Source organism: Nicotiana attenuata, unplaced genomic scaffold (genome assembly GCF_001879085.1).
Source record: "Nicotiana attenuata strain UT unplaced genomic scaffold, NIATTr2, whole genome shotgun sequence".
NCBI lineage: Eukaryota > Viridiplantae > Streptophyta > Magnoliopsida > Solanales > Solanaceae > Nicotiana > Nicotiana attenuata.
The window spans coordinates 216200-236980 of record NW_017671360.1 but is presented as its reverse complement, the minus strand read 5'-3'; the positions used below and the strand labels follow the sequence as shown (position 1 = coordinate 236980).

General features: G+C 39.3%; 1 protein-coding gene across 1 annotated transcript; it reads right to left on the bottom strand.

Annotated features, from left to right (window-relative positions):
- Positions 1-593: 593 nt before the first annotated feature.
- Positions 594-5815, bottom strand: LOC109207787 (NAC domain-containing protein 62-like). Its single transcript, XM_019370781.1, has 6 exons — positions 5201-5815; positions 4044-4324; positions 2267-2572; positions 1760-2131; positions 1190-1657; positions 594-1091 (listed from the first exon to the last, which is right to left on the bottom strand). Exons 1-6 carry the CDS (start codon positions 5421-5423, stop codon positions 816-818), a joined length of 1926 nt encoding a protein of 641 aa, XP_019226326.1. The 5' UTR covers positions 5424-5815; the 3' UTR covers positions 594-815.
- Between the last annotated feature and the right edge of the window lie 14966 nt (positions 5816-20781).

Below are 20781 nucleotides of genomic sequence, written 5' to 3'. Positions count from 1 at the left end.
ATCGTAGCAATACTGTGATATTAATGGCTCTGGGGTTTCTGTATCTCCCTTTGTTCTAATAAAACTAGATTACAATTATAAGGCAGAAAATGTTTGTAGACCTCCTATAATCTAATTGTTTTTTTCCAAGCTTAAATACACTGAAATATCAATTTGTCTCAATTAAAGGCCCTGAAGCACCAATGCTTGTTCTGAACCTCGGTTTTCTTTCACATTCACTGTCCGGAAACATGTGATTTCATGTTTTTCTTCATTTACATACCATAAAACATTCTTACTAAGTCTCGTTTATCCATTCCTTGTTAAAATTTGTAAATGACGTATTGTTCATGTTAATACGTAATAATAAACAAAGCGTGTTATTTGCTAAATGGAGTTTCTATCATCTTGTATTGACTTTTCATTCATCTACATCTTCACTTGAGCTAACGATTGCTAACGCATCCTTGAAGTTTTAAAAATCTTGAAGAAATTAACGGTAAATTAGATATAGATCTTGCTTTCTTCAATATAGCCCGTGAGGATAACGTGCCATACTTCCCATATAGGGTGAAGATAAAATCAACAAATTAAAAGTTGAGTCTAAAATCTGCTGAAGGGAAATCAACGGTAAGGTCCTACTCTAAAAGAAACATGTACAAAACGAGCAAGCTCTTAAAAATATATACTAGCAATCTCTAATGTCTCAACTCAAGTTCCTGCTGCAATAAACATATGAGGTAAATTCAACAAACAGGAAAGGCCTGTTCATGCTACCCTGAACACAGACCCAGATACTTGGAATCTATAAATACAAGTTAGGAAGCTAACGCGCACTATACTCGCACTCTAAAGTATTCCCAGACACCAACGAAGACCACAAGCAGACTTACAACAACAAGAACCATGGACATGTACAGACGTGATGAACTTGAGAGCTTTGTAGTGGTCTTCAAGGACACATCAGCAGTGTCTTGAACTGGAGAATCATATGCATCTTTCACTGGTGTGCTCAGGTCATCAGCTTCTCCACTAACTCCATATTCTCCACAAGTTGTATCTCGTGTCTCATCACTGGTGGAAGAACTATGTTCATCAGAGGCTTTTTCAGCCTGCACAATCCGGCATAAGTATGTGTTTTAGCGTCTAAGAGGGTAAAGACTTCTCTAAATTTAAGAAAGAACAGGAAAAAGGGACTGGAGAGGCTTACCTCAGTTACTGCTTGATGACTTTCTGGCCCCTGACTAGAATCAGTATGACTGCGAGACTCAACTGGTCCAACTTGAAGTTTCACTTGCAAACGTATTCTTCTGTTTGCAGTTCCTTGCGTTCTAAACTGCCTGTCATCAGACTGATTCTGCATTTGCCTAGGCCTGAGTTTTATTCCAGTTCCGGAGCCAGAATCACTGCTTACTACATTGCTGTAACCACCAGATTGTTCTACACTTGGGAAGTTTGGGACCTGAATTGCACCATAACCAGCAGGGTAAACATTCTGTCCAGGGTAGGAATGTTGAAAGAAATCTAGATTCCCCATAGCATGATCATGTCTAACATAAGGTGCACTTCCACGAGCCTCTTGCACTGTGGCCCCAATGGAGTTAACCTCTCTTTTAACTGCGGTCTCTCGATCAAAATTTCCCAACAACACCTCAGGCTCAAAGAAGTCTGGCTCAACCTTGGACAAACAAAAGGAAAAACAGCATAAGATCAGCTACCTAAGAACTTTTCTGGGGAAAAAATGGCATGGTGTAACTGATGTACACAGAGTTGCACTTACCAGCCTTTGGGTAACTTCTGCTTCTGACTCACTACATGATCCAGAGTCCTTAATTGGCGCACCAGGTAAACCGCAAAATTGCGCGTCAAAACGATGTGATGCCAATTCTTGTCCAGAGTCTTCGCATGAAAACTCATCTGAGTTGATAATTACTGAGTCCAAAAATTCATTGATATCAAAAGCATTTGTTCCATACTGAAACTGGACATCTTTTTGATAAGCACCGATGCCATTATTCATGGGGGTTTGCAGATAAGAAGATCCAAGTTCCACCTGTAACTGTGAGTGCAGCGGGGAGAAGATCTTCCAATCTAGAGGCTGCATTGACGGGTCACAAAAATTTCCCAACGCTTTCTCTAGCTCCATATCCGGCTAAACATGAAGCAGAAATGAAAATTATCACTTTAAGCAATTCCTTTTTGAGTCGTTACCACTTTAACCAATTTAATCCACTATAGAAACCTTGTTATTCAAGCAAAAGTAGAACCTCAATGTAATTTTACTTACCGGTATGGATGTTATGTCCAACATTTGATCTTCTGTATCATCGGCAATACAGCTGTTGCTGTGGCTCTCAATGGGTAATTGTTTTCCATACATCTCGCCCTTGGGAAGCTTTGCAGCATAGCTTTTATCACTATCACTAAAAGCTTGTATGACTGCTAATGGAGTAGCTGCCTCTGATAAATCACCTTCAGTAGGTGATTTGGCAACTGTAGCATTCAGTTCAGCATCATCTAAATTGGAACTCTCAACATGCTCATCCTGCTTCAAATCATTCTTCTTGAACAGGCGACAAAGCACAAAAGCACCCTGCACCAGGCAAATCACATTTCCTGGTATGAGCTAATTTTCATTGCATTATCACAAATAACAAAAGAAATGTGTATTCCTGATTCAATTGAGAAGTATGCCTCATATCCAGAGTTTTTTCTATTTTCTTTGATACGTAGATGCATCGGATCCAGACTCATTGACTTGGATATCTAAAAACACTAAACAATCAGCGGTATGTTCATTGTGAGAGCAGTTGACTGTATTTTCAGAAAAACGCTGCCACTACACGTACGTTCACTTATAGAGTCTATTCAAATTAGGAAAGAAGTAAAAAGTTCTAAATCTGTTCTTACAAAAAAAGTCATCTGAACATCTACATAATGTCTTCTAATGAACAAAGCTAACAAAAAGCAACCTCTGGTTAGGCTGTTATTGGTATCCAGAGCCTCAAGAAAATCCTTGCGTGGATGTAATGTAGCAGAGGATCTTCAAGTTCGCTACAAGTAATTCAATATGCTACCACAACAAATAGCAATTCAAAAGTTATAGTTCATGTGGCATGAAGATGATACACACCAAAGCAACCAATGCACAAACAAAAAGTTTATATTTCGCCATTTCAAGAAAAGTTTATATTAGAAATATTTAGCTTGTTAACAGTAAAATATAATATCATAAATCTCATATCCCTTATAGTCAAAGTTCCAAATTTAAATCAATTGGTTCACCGCTGTACTTGCAGATGATGCCACACGTATCCCACCAACATCAGGATGTTTGAATTGGTTAGCTTGACATGCATATTAAAATTTTTGAAAGTGTCTAGGATTGTACAATTTCTTTCTCTCGAAAACTAGATCTACAAAATGTTCACCTTCCAAACCACTAGCACCACCTTCCCTCCCCCTCCCCCAAGAAAGAATCCCTATGGCCCGATCCAACTGCCAAATGAAACAATAAGATAGGACAAGAGAGGATTGAACTCAGGAGGATAAAACAATCTTACCTTGTGAGTAATTATATAATCTCATGAAAATGGATTACCATAGCTAGAAAATTTGCAAGCACAACACTCAAGGGCGTGGCCTAGTGGTCATGAAATGGCAGGAGAACCATGAGTTCTCAAGTTCAAAACCCAGCAGAGGCAAAAAACACTCGATGATCACTTTCCATCTGACTAAGCCTTGGTGGGCAGAGTTACACGGTACCTATGTTTGGGGAAGTAGCAGGTACCGGTGGAATAGTCGAGGTGTGTACAAGCTGGCCCGAACACCACCGTCATAAACAATTGCAAGTATATCCAATATTTTGACTCCTGAAATACATATGATACTAACCAAATAGGATAAAACTAACCAGTCCTATATGGTTAAATTATATAATATGCAGCTTAAGGCATGCTTTATGTTTAAAATTTTATGTATATAATTACATTGTAGAATCTGATCAAAGTGAGCAATAACAGCAATACAAATTCAAGACACAAGATAATCTAGGATGTGCAGACCTGGCCAGGGTGTGATCCATCCAATGACTTGTCAGTTGCACGATATTCATGAATCACCCAATGAGTCCTCTTGCCTTCAGGAGCTCGGCCAATGTAGTATACCAAGGTCTTCTTCATCCCAATTTTTGCACCCTTCTTAGTAGCAATGTTCCTATCTTTACCAGTAGCTTTCCAGTAGCCTCGTTCTGTTGCTCGGTTCAATCGCTGCCCATTTTGGTACTTCCGATCCTTTGGGCAGAAGAAGAACCACTCATTGTCATTTGACTCTACCACAGACATATCTGCAAAACAATCCACACCATTATTTTCTTTCAAAATGTTTACTTCATATTTCCAAAAAGAATGTGTTGTTTTGGGATCTGGCCTGTGACAGATACAACCAAAAAAGACACAGTCAAAAGTGTGTATATGTGTTAGGGTTTTCAAGGGAGGTAAGTGTTTCAGGGATGATCTAAACACCAAATCGAAATTTAGTGAAGAAACTGTCTAAGCATATAATATGGAGGCACACTGAAATGTCAACAATCAGCAGAATGAAAACAAAGAATATTTTACTCTCTCATCTATCTTCGTTCATTCTACAATAACAGCTAGCACCAAATTTTGAGTTGTAGAACAACACAGTGCCAAGGCTTAACCAGTACGGTCCTTCCTACTGTGGAAATCAATTCTCAGTGGAATAGTTCCGCAATCTTTTTCTCATTTTTCTGTTTCTTACTGGAAAGTACATTTGCCTAACCATATGACTTACTCTAGTTGGGGAACGGGTTAGTCGCCCAAGTACTCCAATCTTATCCTTAAAAAATGAGACAAATAGGTCTCAAGATTTAACCCCACCCCAACTGTATCAGTATATATCTAACTTAAATATTAATGTGTTTTACTACCTTATGTGCTAGCGGGTTCTGTGAAAATAAACTCGAAAAGCTTAACGAAGCCAAAAAATAAGAATTAATTAGATATCAAGCTTCAAGGCTAAGTAATTTTTGAGGCCAAGCATCAGCCTTTCTCATAAATGAAAGCCGAGACTACTCACAGCAACGGATTTCCCGGTAAGATATAACCAAAAATATTAGGGTTGAGGGTTCAACACAGCTCCAAATTGGGGCATAACACGCACAAAAATTAAATTAATTAAGATAAGCAGGGAAACTAACCAGGCAAGTCCCAAGGCTCGAGTTTACAGATATCAACTTCTCGAATAACGCTGACTTCACTATCAGCACCGTTAATCTTCAACCGCAAATAATGATTCACTAGCTCCTCATCCGTCGGACGGAAACGGTATCCTACCGGCAGAGTATTTAACGGCGGTATACCCATCTGTTTATCCACCGGAAGTACGGCGATCACGTTATCTCCAGGAAGTACTGCCATCATTTACAGCACCAAGTTTTTGCAAAGTTGAGATGGGCAAAAAAGTGAAAAAAAGCAAAAAGTAGATGAACTGATGAAATATATAATTATAAAAAATAAAAAAGTAAAAGTAATCAAGCTAGATCTAGAAAAATTCTATGGGAATTTTTAGAGAGGAGATTCTGAAGTGAAGCGGCTATGGTTAAGTTTTCATAAGAAGGAAAAAAATCTCCATCGGAAACATCTCAGAAAGTGAGCTGAATTAACTTCAATTTGTCTATACTAGCTAAAATTGCTGATTTGGAAGAGAGAGTGCCGCGTTTTACATTTTGTGTATATACCGCGTAAAATTGTTAAGACATGGTTTTACTTCTAAATTTCAAAACTGCCATTGTGTTAAGTGAAATGTCGGTTTTATCCATGGTTGAGATAGGCTAGTAAGAGTAAAGGGGTGGAGGGTATATAAGGAAATTGGCGAAACGTAGCTAGGAAGGTTAAGCTACAGAAAGTTATACAGCGAATGAGAAACTGACACGTGGAAGGATAAATCGTCTTCGTGCAAACCAACCACAATGACGTACCACATATTCATCGAACTTAATTAAACATAAAAAACAGATAATTCCCTGACCAAATCCATTGAGAGTGTTTTGACGAGAGTAAAGAAAAAGAAGCTTCGAGGACCAACTCTTTTTGCTGCTGTTACTAATTTTCACATCTTTGTCTTCTTTTTTATTTTAAAAGTAAGTTTTTATTGTACGAAGGCAGAATAGTTTAAATGGCATTTATACTTGTGCCACTTTGTCATGCCGGTCCCCAAACTTACCATTTTGCCAATTGAACACTTACATTCGTTCAAACCGTGTATAATAAACGCTTATGACAGGAGGCTGCTGTGCGTGTAATACAATCTCCTACACGTAGGCTGCCACGTCATTACTAGTGCCACATAGGAAAATAAACTATTGACTTTATCTTTATTTTTTTCCTTACTCCACTATCTCTTCCCCTTACCACCAACAACTTCACTGCCATCGCCAGAAAATTCCTCCGGTCACCGAAGAACACCATTAAAAATATTGTAGTGTTCATTCAATTCTAAGAGCCTTGTAGTGTTTTAATGAACTAACTTTGCTGCTGGTGACATATACGCACAAAAAGAAACAGGAAAAAAGAAAAAGCAAGATATATGTTTACAGTTGTTAGTCTCTTCAGGGGGAAGGGTGTTGAATGGGGGGGGGGGGGGGGAGGAGGTAGGCGGAAAGGGGAAATGGGAGATAGTTTTTGGGGAAGAATGGAAGGGGGTACTGGTTGGGGTGGGGGGAGCAGGCGACGGAATGGGGAAATAGGAAGATATATTTTGGGGGATGAATGGAAGGGGTGCAGTGGGGGGGGGGGGGGGGGAGGGGAGGGGGGGGGGGGGGAGGAGAGCGGGAAGGGGGAGGGGAAGAAAGAGAAAAAGAATTGGGGGGTGGGGGTGGGAAAGAAGAAAGAAGAAATAACAGAGACATTTTATATTTTCTTTTTTTTTGTCCCTTGTTTTTACTTTTTTTTTTATTTCTTTCTTCTTATTTTAATCATTTTTAGTATAAATTTTTATGTTAACTCTCGTTATGCGCGTGAAATTCACGAATTTTATCCAACTCAGTCCTAAAGTTGCCACATAGGCTTGGTCAACGGTCAGAGGGGTTTAAAGTAATGTGTTTTGAAAATTACGAGTGTCTAGATTAAACTTAGTAGAGTATCGGGACCGGGATGACAAAGGGGGACAAGTAGAAGTGCCATTTAGGCTATTTTGCCTTGTATGAAATTTAAGAAATTTAAGAACTTAACACCGACTAAAAGTATTAGTTCTCTGTCGGCGAAATATATAAACGGCACCTTTAAGTTGTCCCCAACGATCAAACAAACACCTCAACTGATCCATTTATCTTTTAGACACTTCAAGTGGTTATTAAGTGTATCAAGTAAACACCCGAGTACAGAAGATGATATGTGTGAGCTACACTTGCCATTGACCTGTCAAAGTCAATTAAAAATAACACGTGTAAATTAGAATAAAAAATTGATACATATAATTAACAAAAAAGAAAATACATTAAAGAAGAAAGAGAAACATTTTCCTTTAGTTTTATCGAGACCGGCACTACCCTTCCTCCCCTCCTCTTTCCGCCCTCCCCTTCCCCCCTCCCTTTCATCTTCTTCTGCCCTCCCCTTCCCCCTCCCTTTCATCTTCTTCTTTGCACCATTTGTGTCTGTCATCCCCTTTTCTTAAATTCAGCCAACAAATTAATACTCATTCAAATATGAAATAACAGATAATGGCCAAATAGAGAACCCACTAAGGGATCGTTCGTGAACCTCGCCGGAAAAGTTTATTATTTAACCTTCATCGTCGAAAATTTATTCTCCAAGCATAGCTAAAAAACGATTCTGCTGGATTCTTCAATCTTCTCTCCATTATTTTCTTGATTATGAATTTAGGCTTATATTACCTTTTTTTTCTTTAATTTGTTGTTTTTGGTGTAGAACTGTCCTTAAAATTTCTACCGTAAAAATGAAATAGGGTAGAAAAATTGTGTTTTTATGGTGGAGATGAGAGTGGCAAGACTACAGAGGAAAAAATTTGGTAGTTTTGCAGCTCTTGTTGCTGCATTTTTGCTGCTTCTTTCAGCTGGGTTTGGGACTGATTTTTGGTCGATGGAACTAGGCGGAGCTCCGAAGGTTACGGGCAGCAGAGGCTTTTGGTGAAAGGTGGCAGTTTTTGGTGGTTTCCAGTGACTTAATTCGAGCTCTAATAGCTGATTTCCTAGCCGCTATGGTGGTTTCATGGTGGGTTGAGGTGGTTTACTAAAGAAGAAAGGAAGAAAGGCTAAATTCTTGGATTTTTTTTAAAGAAAAGAAAATTAGGCTGAACAAATGATTTCACGCGCCCAAGACTTTGTTAGCAAACACGCATATGCCACATCAGAACCATGTGTTTACTTGATACACTTAATAACCACTTGAAGTGTCTCAAAGATAAATGGGTCATTTGAGGTGTTTATTTGATCGTTAAGGACAACTTAAAGGGGTCGTTTATGTATTTCCCCTTCTCTGTCTCCTATTATATATCGTGTTTTCTAAAAATAGTCGTCTCAAATTATTTGTCATTTTAGAAGTTTAAGACAAAGTAAATTATATTTTCTCATTTATCCTTAATAATGATTATTCTTGAAAGATACAAGATAATACAAAAATAAAGTAAATATTCAATGAAAAGATATTATATCTTAAGACATAAATAAGAATAAAATAGTTCAACCCTCATCCTAATGAATATTTTTAAGGGGCGTATAAAAGGAAAACATGACATATAATTTGAGACGGATGGAGTATCTTATAAAGCCTTTGTGATCTTCACATACCGTAATATTTGATTGTTATGAGGTTAAATGGAAAACTTACATCTAAAAAGTTTCTATAATATAAAATGTGTCATTTTTATCAAAAATGAAAATTTAAATAGAATTTTTGTAAAAAAAAAAAAGAGAAAAAAAAAATATTGTGAAAGGGCAAAACATTGTAAGAGGAAAAGAAAGACAGAAACAATGGCTCCTAACTCCACTTGGCTTGTTTTGAAAAGTTGTGATCCACTTGATCACATTTGATACTAAGATATAGCGCGTTCACAAACAATTTATAATCTCAACTTGGATTTTTATTTATATTTTCTGTTTTGATTTTTATATTTTCTTCAAAATAGGATTTCTAGTGTTTGTTTTCTATGACAAACACACCTCTCAGGGTTTGCTGACTGTTGTTTTTTTGTGATAAATTTGAGAAAATAAGCAATTATTCCTTGTCTTAATCGACGTGGCATAAAGACAAAGTACGAGGTTGTTATAATAAAAAAAATTGTGAAGTAGATCAACTCAAGACAAACCTTCAAATTAATATACATAATAAGTTGAAATATCTTCTATTTATAGAAGAAAAGAAGATGTTCTGTATAGCTGCTACTATAAGGTGATATGTAAGCTGCTACTGCAAGCTGCTGTATAAGCTGCTTGTAAGCTCCTACTGCAAGCTGCTGTTTAAGCTGTTTGTAAGCTCCTACTGCAAGCTGTTGTGTAAGCTGCTACTGCAAGCTGCTGTGTAAGTTGCTACTGCAAGCTGTTATTGTACCAGCTAATATTTATCCACAATGAAGTACCGAAAAGATAAGCTTCTTCAGAACGCTTATTTCTAATAAAGTGCTAAATAGATAAAATATATTTATGGTGGAGTCCAATATAGGTAAGTTTCTTCAAGAAGCTTATTTATAATAGAGTACTAAATTGACATCACAGTATAATATATTTGTAACAAGGAGGTAAATTTATTGTTCTCTTTTATGAGAATCCAACGAGGAGTTGGTTTTAAAACCAATTGGTTTAGCCCAAGGTTTTTCTGGCTTAAAATTGTTTTCTATAGCCAAAAATCATGTCAAAACATTTTTATGGCAACGACAAGTGGTTTCACAAAGAAAAAAAGTAAGGATTGCAACCCTATGTTTTACGATTTGCATGTTCTGTTTTAAAACGAGTAAACGACATTTTGGAGAGTTATACTTGTCACGGCCCAAATTCTCTCCGAATGAATCGTGATGGTACCTAATCTCTAAAATTAGGTAAGCCTAACGTTAACTGAAATAACATCAATATTTAACTAACATAGAACAATTTCAAAATGGAAATCCTTATACAAAGTTAAATCCCAAAACCAATAGTACAAGTCATAAACCTTTCTAAGAGCAATTATACATAATAAATACATCACTGTTCCGGAATAAAAGGAAACAATGAAAATAAATATAATAGAATGTGACTTGAGCCTGCGAACGTCCAGTAGGTGTACCTTGAAGTCTCCAGCCTCACCAAGCATTAGTCTCAAACCAACTCGATCCGAAGTACTTGGTTCTGCACAAAAGATGTACAGAAGCGTAGGATGAGTACACCACGGAGGTACCCAGTAAATGTCAATCCTAACATTGGTAGAGTAGTGACGAGGCCAGGTCAAGACACCTACCGAACATATAATTCTGTGCAGGATATAACATAACGCTAACAAGGAAGGAATATCAAGCAATACCAATAGCCAAAAAGGAATCAGATTACAAACAGTAGTAACGACAAGGAGAACACGAATGTCAACAAGAAATAGCCCAGTATTCAAACAACAACATAGTTGGGATACGGATAAGTATAAATGTGCTCAAGTAGGAAAAATGATGTCAACTGAACCAAACAAATCGTTTCTAATACACGATTTCAATAATCTCAATTCTCGTAAACTCATATCATAAATCACAACTTCCAAACCTTTAACACACTCGGCACCTTGTGCCCTCATCTTTCCACCTCACTTTGCACGGAAAACTCCACGTGCTACTCGCTACATGATATCCGTGTCAGATGCTAATTAAGATGTTCAAGAGATTCCATTTATGTATCATAAAGTAAATTTACAGTTTCTAAACCAAATAGGAAATCAGCAAGAAAGATGAGTTTATTTTAGAAATCATTTGATTGAAGAAAAAAATAACATTTTCACATAAAATTCAACATCGAATAACTATTGTATTTAATATAGAATTTAATAAAAGGCCATATGCAGATATTGAAAAACCATAAGACTGAATTACCTGGGATGCCTGTGCCCATAAGAACTCGCAGGGCCACCCATTAATAGTAATAGAACTTTGCGCAAAGTTTCCTCCTGTGATATGAGTTACTACCCCTTGATCACAATTAAAACATAATAACATTTCATTTTAAGTAAAATAAAACCTCAGACAGATTAAGGAGATTCTGTTGAGAAATCAATTGAAATAAAATATAACAATTATTAGAAATAGTAAATACTGAAATATACGGCAAGTTCTAACTTAAAAGGCCACACAAGGTAGCATGATATTAATTCTTTTATTTTAATTCATTTAGTACCAACAACTCAGCAGGGTAGGAGGTAATGACTCAACGTAGTAAATTCACCTTGAAAATCGGTTCACTAGAATAATAGTATTAGGAAAAGAGCTCAGGAAATGACGGTAAGGCAATATGTCAATGATAACAACTCAACCCCTAGAAAAACACAGAAAACCGAAATTTCCAATTCTCAGAGTCTCGTACGAAGGAACTGAAGTCAATACAATAAAGCAGAGAATACAAAATACAACATATGTTGTGGCGCGCAACCCGATCCCACCATATAAGATCAATTTCATAATTCACCCTTATTTCACCGTAATAATCCACTCTTATTTCACCTGTTGCGGCGTACAAGCCGATCCCACCGTACAATATCAATATCATAACAATAAACAAAATATGTTGCGGCGCGCAACTCGATCCCACCAAATAATATCAATATCATAATTCACCACCATAATAATCCACCCTTATTCCACATATCCCGGCGTGCAACCCGAACCCAATCCCACCGAACAATAACAATATCACAATATAAATATCCTCCCTTATTCCACCACCTCTCTTATTTCACCTATTGTGGCGTGAAACCCGATACCCCGTACAATAATTTAAATCAACAACAACAATTCAATAACTGAATTTACAAGAATTTCTACGATCCATGGTATAAGTACACGGCAACAAGGGAACCACGTAAAATCAAAGGAATACAACAACCTTTATAAAATGACAAGACATGTAAGGCACGTGATAACTAAGCAGGCAATCACGACAATTTAGACATGTAGCAGATATGCACATAGTCATAGAAGAACTTAACAATTAAGAGGTAACAAGACAATAAGGAAGACAATGACTTCAACCAAGGCATATAAGGGCCAAATAACGAGTAAGAGGTAAATAAGTGCTAACAACATCATATAGAGCATGTAAGAGTAGCAAGATATCACATGTTATGATAATTTAATCAAAGGCATGGAAAGAGACTAAACAATCTAAACCGGACAATACCACATATAGTCTGTGTACTCACTCGTCACCTTGCGTACACGACTTTCACATAACAAGATAACATAATTAACTCAATTCCTAAGGGGTGATTTCCCCCACACAAAGTTAGACAAGACACTTACCTCAATTCGGCCAACTCAATACTCAATTTAGCTTTTCCTTTACCAATTCACCATTGCTCGGCTCAATCTAGCCAAAGACGACTTAAATACATCAAATAATGCAAGAGAAGACAACTTCAATTACCAAAGCTATGATCCTTATACAATTTGCAAAAAGTCAACAAAAGTCAACTCCCTGGGCCAGCACCTCGGAACCCGATAAAATTTACAAAACACGAACACCCATTCCGATACGAGTTCAACCATACAAAAATTATCAAGTTCCGATGTCAATTCATCCTTCAAATCATCATTTTATATTTTTGAAAGAAATTTTCCCCAAATTTTCCTTTAGATTCTCATGAATTTGATGTTAAATCTAAGGTATAATTACAAAATATAATTTAAAATTGAATAGAGGCACTTACCCATTGATTTGATATGGAAATCCTCTCTCAAAATCGCCCACTCTCGGACCTAGGGTTCAAAATATGATAAAATGAAGCTAAGTCCCGAAATGGGAGTCTTAATACCAGCCTCAGATGTCGCATTTGCGACATTCCGATCGCAATTGCGATGCTCGCAAATGCGACAAAAGCGAAGGCTGACCAGCTCTTCTCATGTCGCAAGTGCGAGCTCTGAGTTTTTCGCAAAAGCGACAGTTTGTGTCGCAAATGCAGGCTGCAATCGCAAATGCGATGATGTAGTTCGCAGTTGCAATCTCCTCTGCCCCGGCCCATCGTTGCAAAAGCGAGAAAAATCTCGCAAATGCGATGAAAACCTCGCAAATGCGAGAATAGAGACACCAGCACACTGAACCTTCTTCCAACACTCCGAAACGTGTACGAAACTCATCCGAGCCCTCGGAGCTCCATGCCAAACATGCACACAAGTCTGAAAATATAACACAAACTCGCTCGCACGATCGAAACACCAAAATAACCTCTAGAACCACGAATCATATACCAAAACACATAAAAATCACCATGAACTTCAAGAACTTCTAGAATCGCAACCAAGCGTCCGAACCATATCAAATCAACTCCAAATGACACCAAATTTTGCAAGCAAGTCCCAATGACATTACGAAGCTGTTCCAACTCTCGGAATCACATTCCGACCCCGATATCACTAAAGTCAACTCTCGGTCAAATCTCTCAATGTTTCAAAACTTCAACTTTTCAATTTTTGCCAAAATGATTCAAATTACCCTACAGACCTCCAAATCCAAATTCGGACGTACGCCTAAGTCCAAATCACCACTCGAGCCTATCAGAACTATTAAAACTCCAATCCGAGGTCAAATACTCAAAAGTCAAACCTTGATCAATTCTTTCAATTTCGAGCTTCTCAAATGAGAGTCACTCCTAAAAATCCTTTTTGAACTTCTCAAAAACCCGAACCGATGATGCACGCAAGTCATACTACATTGTGTGAAGCTACTCGTGACCTCAAACTGCTGAACCGGACGCAATTGCTCAAAACGACCAGTCAGGTCGTTACATCCTCCCTCACTTAAACATACGTTCGTCCTCGAACATGCCAGGAGACGTTCCAAAGCTATCAAATCACTGCACGACCTCACCATACATACACCCGGGGGTGATTCATCATCACCCAAACCTATGCAGGCCTAACGACGTAACTTATCTTAAGATCTCACATCATCCTTATTCCATAACCTTAGGACAGAACCCAACCCTCAATATCTGAAACTTATCATAGGACCCGAATCTCGCATCATCACACTATATAAACCTGAACAAGTTGAATCGAGCCATAATTCCAACCCAAGGTACAATTCACATGATGTTCCACACAACTCAAATGCCTATAGCAATAACTTCTGACCACCATAGCTACCCAAATAACATTCTGGATGTCGGCAATACACTTCACATTGAATAGAACCTTAATCCGGACCTCCTGTCCATGATAAAGAAACATGGGAGAACTCATAACCACCCATGAAGTCAACAAGTCTAAAAAGCTCTCTCGTCCGTACACCAAGCAAGCAGCCCAAATGGCAACTCGTCACTGAACCACACAGATTCTAACACAACACGGTTCGTACACCGACCTAGCATTAACTCAGTTATGCAATACAAATAGAAAAAAAGCAAGGTATGAGGACTATCTAACAAGTACAACAGGTGTAACAACAAAAGTACAGTTTCATTAAATCATCCCACAAAGGGAAAACAAAACACCAAAATAAACACAAGGGAAGGGTATCCAACATAATATCCGATATGGCGTACAACCCGACCCTAGATACTCATCAAGCCATAGTGCTCGGGTTCACTGATCACATGAATACTGATATCAAGCACAGTAGATTGCACAAGTATAATTGTGGGAAAATGAATATAAATAATAAAACATGGAGGAAGCAGGCACATCTAAGGTGAAATGAGCAAATCAACATCACGAGGGTCATCTCGCCCACATCACCATAAGGCCTGAACGGAATTACAACATGCGTGGAGAATAATCATACAACCTCACAGCCCATCACAACATAAGAGAGTAGCATAGAACATAGACCAGGGGCACAAATAATATTCATTCTGCACGGTAACATAACCGTGATAACAATCTCACAAGAGCATCCAAACATGACATGATATAAAATACATATTCTCGTTGAGTTTTCAAATAGCCCCCAACACAAATCCTGATCTTTCCCAAATAGGTAAATGTCCTCCCAAAAGTCCATAGCAACCTATTGATAGTATATGCTATTACCTATCACATTCTCAACATTCCTTCACAATCCGCAAATAAGAAATAGCCCGCATATGGGGACATCTAGCCCCAAAACCTTAGGAATACCAACATTTCCATACTCGAACTCAACTATGCTAATCGAATGGCTGATACATCACTCATACCCCATCATCTTACTGAAGCAACCATATAGATTTTCCGGCCGCGTAACAAAACCTAAATTTCAAAAGCCTCAAAACCCAGTAATCTCCATGCCACTAGCCACGCACCCGCAAACCAAAACTCAAGGTTCTTTCCTAAAATGCATGCTTTTCACATATGATATCCAATAATACCGACCTTATACTAACTTTTGATATCCATCCAGGAGAAAAACATAATGTACAACATATTCCTTATGCCCATAGCAGACATTCGACTCAAGCTGTTGTCGAAACAATCGAGAAATCTCTGAGATCCGTCCGCACGCAATTAAACCATTAAGACCACATCTCCCAACTCAATCGAGCCAAACAAACCGTCCAACCCAAGAGTACTGCCACAAATGCCGGTAGAGAATTCCCATTCAAAAAGGACCAATTACTTCCATTGCTATGCTGACCCAACACTACAGAGCTAACCCATTTCTTCGGTTACTCCTAGTCTTTCCTCTGAGGTAACATTTCTCCCTGTCGATACGCACTACCCCAACCAAAACTCAATGCAGAAAATCCTAGCACAAGCCACGTAGCCCATCAACTCATAAACCACCATATTTCCTCTAAAGCACCCCATAATTCCCCGACTGAGATGTCTACGCTGAATAGACCTTTTGTGAATCTAAAGTTGTTTCTCCGACCCTCTTTTGATACTGAAATATAAATACATTAATGACGCAGAAACACCGTAAGCCCCAACATCATCCCATGCTAGATCTCATATCTTAGTCATATACAAATTTCGGGAACCTTCCAATACCATCTATATACACTTCTGCCAAAACTGAGGTAACACATGACTCGACAATCTGAATGCCGCTAGTAGACTCCCCCACTTGGTGCGAAGCCATAGAAAACAACATTTAATGATCCGCAAAACTAACCTTCACAGCTCGTACTTCACCAATCACAAGGTACTCCAGTTCATCTGCGAAGCGCATGTCCATTCTCGTGATCGTCAAAATCGCTTCCTTCAGTGCCTTGAATGACAATATGTACCTTTCACTGAGTAGAAATCTAATACGAACCACATAGTCTCCAATACCACTAACTATTCTCAAATCAACATCCACCTCGTGACACTACCACAATCGCGACCACTATTTAACCAGTTAAACTTTCCCAAGCTCATACTTATCACCCAGATGCCAGAACCCGTTGCACCCCCATGTGAACAACTGAATAGTCTCTCAATACCTCTGTATCTTCAGTCTGGACGACACATTGAGACAATGTTTGAGCATTCTTGGCTCCCTCGTAGCCCATCCACAAAATCACGAACAATCAGCATATATAAATATATCGAGTGTGCAATATGATGCACGAGTGGATATAGAGGAACATAAGATATATGCTTCGAGCTGAATCAATATTGCATGATAAGGAATGAAAGAGGTGTGATTTCCTAATAGTTTTCGTAGCCTCTCGAAGATAAGTACCGTACTGATCCGCAAGACTCTACTAAACCTGTTTATGACTCGTAGCACCTATGAACCTAGAGCTCTGATACCAACTTGTCACGATCTAAAATTTCTCCGAAGGAGTCGTGATGGCACCTAGTCTCTAAAACTAGGTAAGCCTAACGTTAACTGAAATGACAACAATATTTAACTAACATCGAACAATTTTGAAATGGAGATCTTTATACAAAGTTAAATCCCAAAACTGATAGTACAAGTCATAAGCCTTTCTAGGAGCAATTACACATAATGAATACATCACTGTTCCGGAATAAAGGGAAACAATGGAAATAAATACAAAAGAAGGTGACTTCGGAGCCTGCGAACGCCCAGCATGCGTACCTCGAAGTCTCCAGCCTCACCAAGCATAAGTCTCAAACCAACTCGATCCAAAGTACCTGGTTCTGCACAAAAGATATGCAGAAGCTTAGCATGAGTACACCGCGGTGGTACCCAGTAAATGTCAAGCCTAACCTCGGTAGAGTAGTGACGAGGCCAGGTCAAGACACCTACCGAACATATAAATCTGTGCAGGATATAACATAACGCTACAAGGAAGGAATATCAAGCAATACCAATAGCCAAAAAGGAATCAGATTACAAACAGTAGTAACAACAAGGAGAACACGAATGGCAACAAGAAATAGCCAAGTATTTAAACAACAACATAGTTGGGATATGGATAAGTATAAATATGCTCCAGCGGGAAAAACGATGTCAACTCAACCAAACAAATCGTTTCTAATACACAATTTCAATAATCCCAATTCTCGTAATCTCATACCATAAATCACAACTTCCAAACCTTTAACACACCCGGCACCTTGTGCCCACATCTTTCTATCTCACTTTGCACGGAAAAATCTACATGCTACTCGCTACATGATATCCGTGTCAAATGCTAATTAAGATGTTCAAGAGATTCAAATTATGTATCATAAAGTAAATTTACAGTTGCTAAACCAAATAGGAAATCAGCGAGAAAGATGAGTTTATTTTGGAAATTATTTGAGTGAAGAAAAAAATAACATTTTCACATAAAATTCAACATCGAATAACTATTGTATTTAATATAGAATTTATTAAATTAAAACATAATAATAGTTCCTTTTAAGTAAAATAAAATCTCAAACAAGTTAAGGAGATTAAGTTGAGAAATCAATTGAAATAAAATAAAACAGTTATTAAAAATAGTAAATACTGAAATATACGGCGAGTTCTAACTTAAAAGGTCACACAAGGTAGCATGATATTAATTCTTTTATTTTAATTCACTATATTACTAACAACTTAGCTGGGTAGGAGGTAATGACTCAACGTAGTAAATTCACCTTGAAAATCAATTCACCGAAATAATAATATTAGGAAAAGAGCTCAGGAAATAACGGCAAGGCAATATGTCAATGATAACAACTCAACCCTCAGAAAAATAGTGAAAAACCGAAATTTCCAATTCTCAAAGTCTCGTACAAAGGAACTGAAGCCAATACAATAAAACAGGGAATACAAAATACAACATATGTTGCGGCGCGCAACCCGATCCCACCATATAAGATCAATTTCATAAATTCACCCTTATTTTGTTGTAACAATCCACCCTTATGGTGATGACCCTTTGGGTCGTCACGGGAGAGACAAGAGAGCCCGTCATTCCGGCAGATTCAGTGGTACCTTATCTGGAGGTAGAGATTCATATGGTAGAGGCCATCCTCCTAGGCCTTTTCAGTCGGCCCTTCAGGTTTCTCACGGTACATCAGGTGGCCGTGGTTCTCAGGCATACTATTTTGATCAGCAGTCACTCAGTACACCGCCAGCTCCTATCAGTGCACCGCCACTTTAGAGTTTCCGCGGAGGCCATTCAGGTCGACAGGGACAGCAGACTCAGCAGCTGAGGGTTTGTTAACCTTGTGGTGACATGGGTCATATTGCCAGATTTTGCCCTCGAGCACCGAGCAGTTCTCCGCAGCAGGATTCTCGTGCCGTGGTTCAGGCACCAGGTGCTCCACAGCCAGCCCAACCAGCTAGAGGCGGGGGTAGAGGTACTAGAGGTGGAGGTAGAGGTTATAGAGGTGGAGCTCAGACCGCCAGGGGTGGAAGTAGCTAGCAGCAGATCGACCTAGGGATACGGTTCAGGATAGTGGGGCCCAACCCTGTTGTTATGCTCTTCAGGACAGGCCCGAGGCTGAGGCTTCAGATGCAGTCATCACAGGTACGGTTCTGGTTTGTGATCGAGATGCTTCGGTACTATTTGATCCAGGGTCTACGTATTCTTATGTTTCATCTTATTTCGCACCATGCTTGGTCATGCCTAGTGATGCATTGGGTGTTCCTGTACATGTGTCTACACCGGTGGGGGACTCTATCGTAGTCGACCGAGTCCATCGTTCGTGTGTTGTAGTGATTGGGGGTCTTGAGACCCGTGTAGACTTGTTGCTCTTAGATATGGTTGACTTTAATATCATTCTGGGTATGGACTGGTTATCACCCTATCACGCCATCTTGGACTGCCATGCCAAGACTGTGACCTTAGCTTTGCCGGACATGCCTCGTTTAGAGTGGAGAGGCACTCCAGGTTATTCTACCCGCAGCGTCATTTCGTACGTGAAGGCTCGTCGTATGGTCGAGAAGGGGTGTCTGGCCTATTTGGCCTATGTTCGTGATTCCAGTGTCGAGGTTCCTCATATAGATTCTGTGCCTATTGTCCGGGAGTTTCCAGATGTTTTCCCTTCAGAACTGCCGGGTATGCCACCCGACAGGGACATTGATTTCTGTATTGATTTGGCTCCGGGCACCCAGCCCATTTCTATCCTGCCATATCGTATGGCCCCGCCGGAGCTGAAAGAGTTAAAAGACCAGTTGCAGGATTTGCTTGAGAAGGGTTTCATTAAACCCAGTGTCTCTCCTTGGGGTGCGCCGGTGTTATTTGTCAAGAAGAAGGATGGGTCAATGAGAATGTGTATTGATTACCGGCAATTGAACAAGGTAACGATTAAGAATAAGTATCCACTGCCGAGGATTGATGATTTGTTCGACCAACTTCAGGGTGCCAGGGTATTCTCCAAGATCGACTTGCGGTCTGGCTACCATCAGTTGAGGATTAGGGCATCCGATATCCCTAAGACAGCTTTCCGTACTCGGTATGGGCATTATGAGTTCTTGGTCATGTCATTTGGGTTGACAATGCCCCAGCAGCATTTATGGAGTTGATGAACCGACTGTTCAGGCCATATTTGGACATGTTCATGATAGTCTTTATTGATGATAATTTGGTGTACTCCCGCAGCCAGGAGGAGCACGAGCAGCACCTTAGAGTGGTTCTTCAGACTCTGAGGGATAGTCAGTTATATGCCAAGTTCTCCAAATATGAGTTCTGGCTGAGTTCAGTAGCATTTCTGGGTCACGTTGTATCAGCGGAGGGTATTCAGGTGCACCCGAAGAAGATTGAGGCAGTCAAGAACTGGCCTAGACCAGCATCAGCCACAGAGATTCGGAGTTTCTTGGGGTTAGCAGGCTATTACAGACGGTTCGTGGAGGGATTTTCATCTATTGCAGCCCCGATGACCAGATTGACCCAGAAGGGTGCCCAGTTCAGATGGTCGGATGAGTGTGAGGCGAGCTTTCAGAAGCTCAAGACAGCTCTGACTACGGCACCGGTGTTGGTTTTGCCCACAGGATCAAGGCCTTATACAGTTTATTGTGATGCTTCCCGTATTGGGCTTGGTGCAGTGTTGATGCAGGATGGCAAGGTCATTGCCTATGCTTCGAGGCAGTTGAAGATTCATGAGAAGAACTATCTAGTGCATGACTTAGAGTTGGCAGCCATAGTTCACGCATTGAAGATTTGGAGGCATTATTTGTATGGCGTGGCATGTGAGGTGTTCACTGATCACAAGAGTCTTCAGTACCTGTTCAAGCAAAAGGAGTTGAAT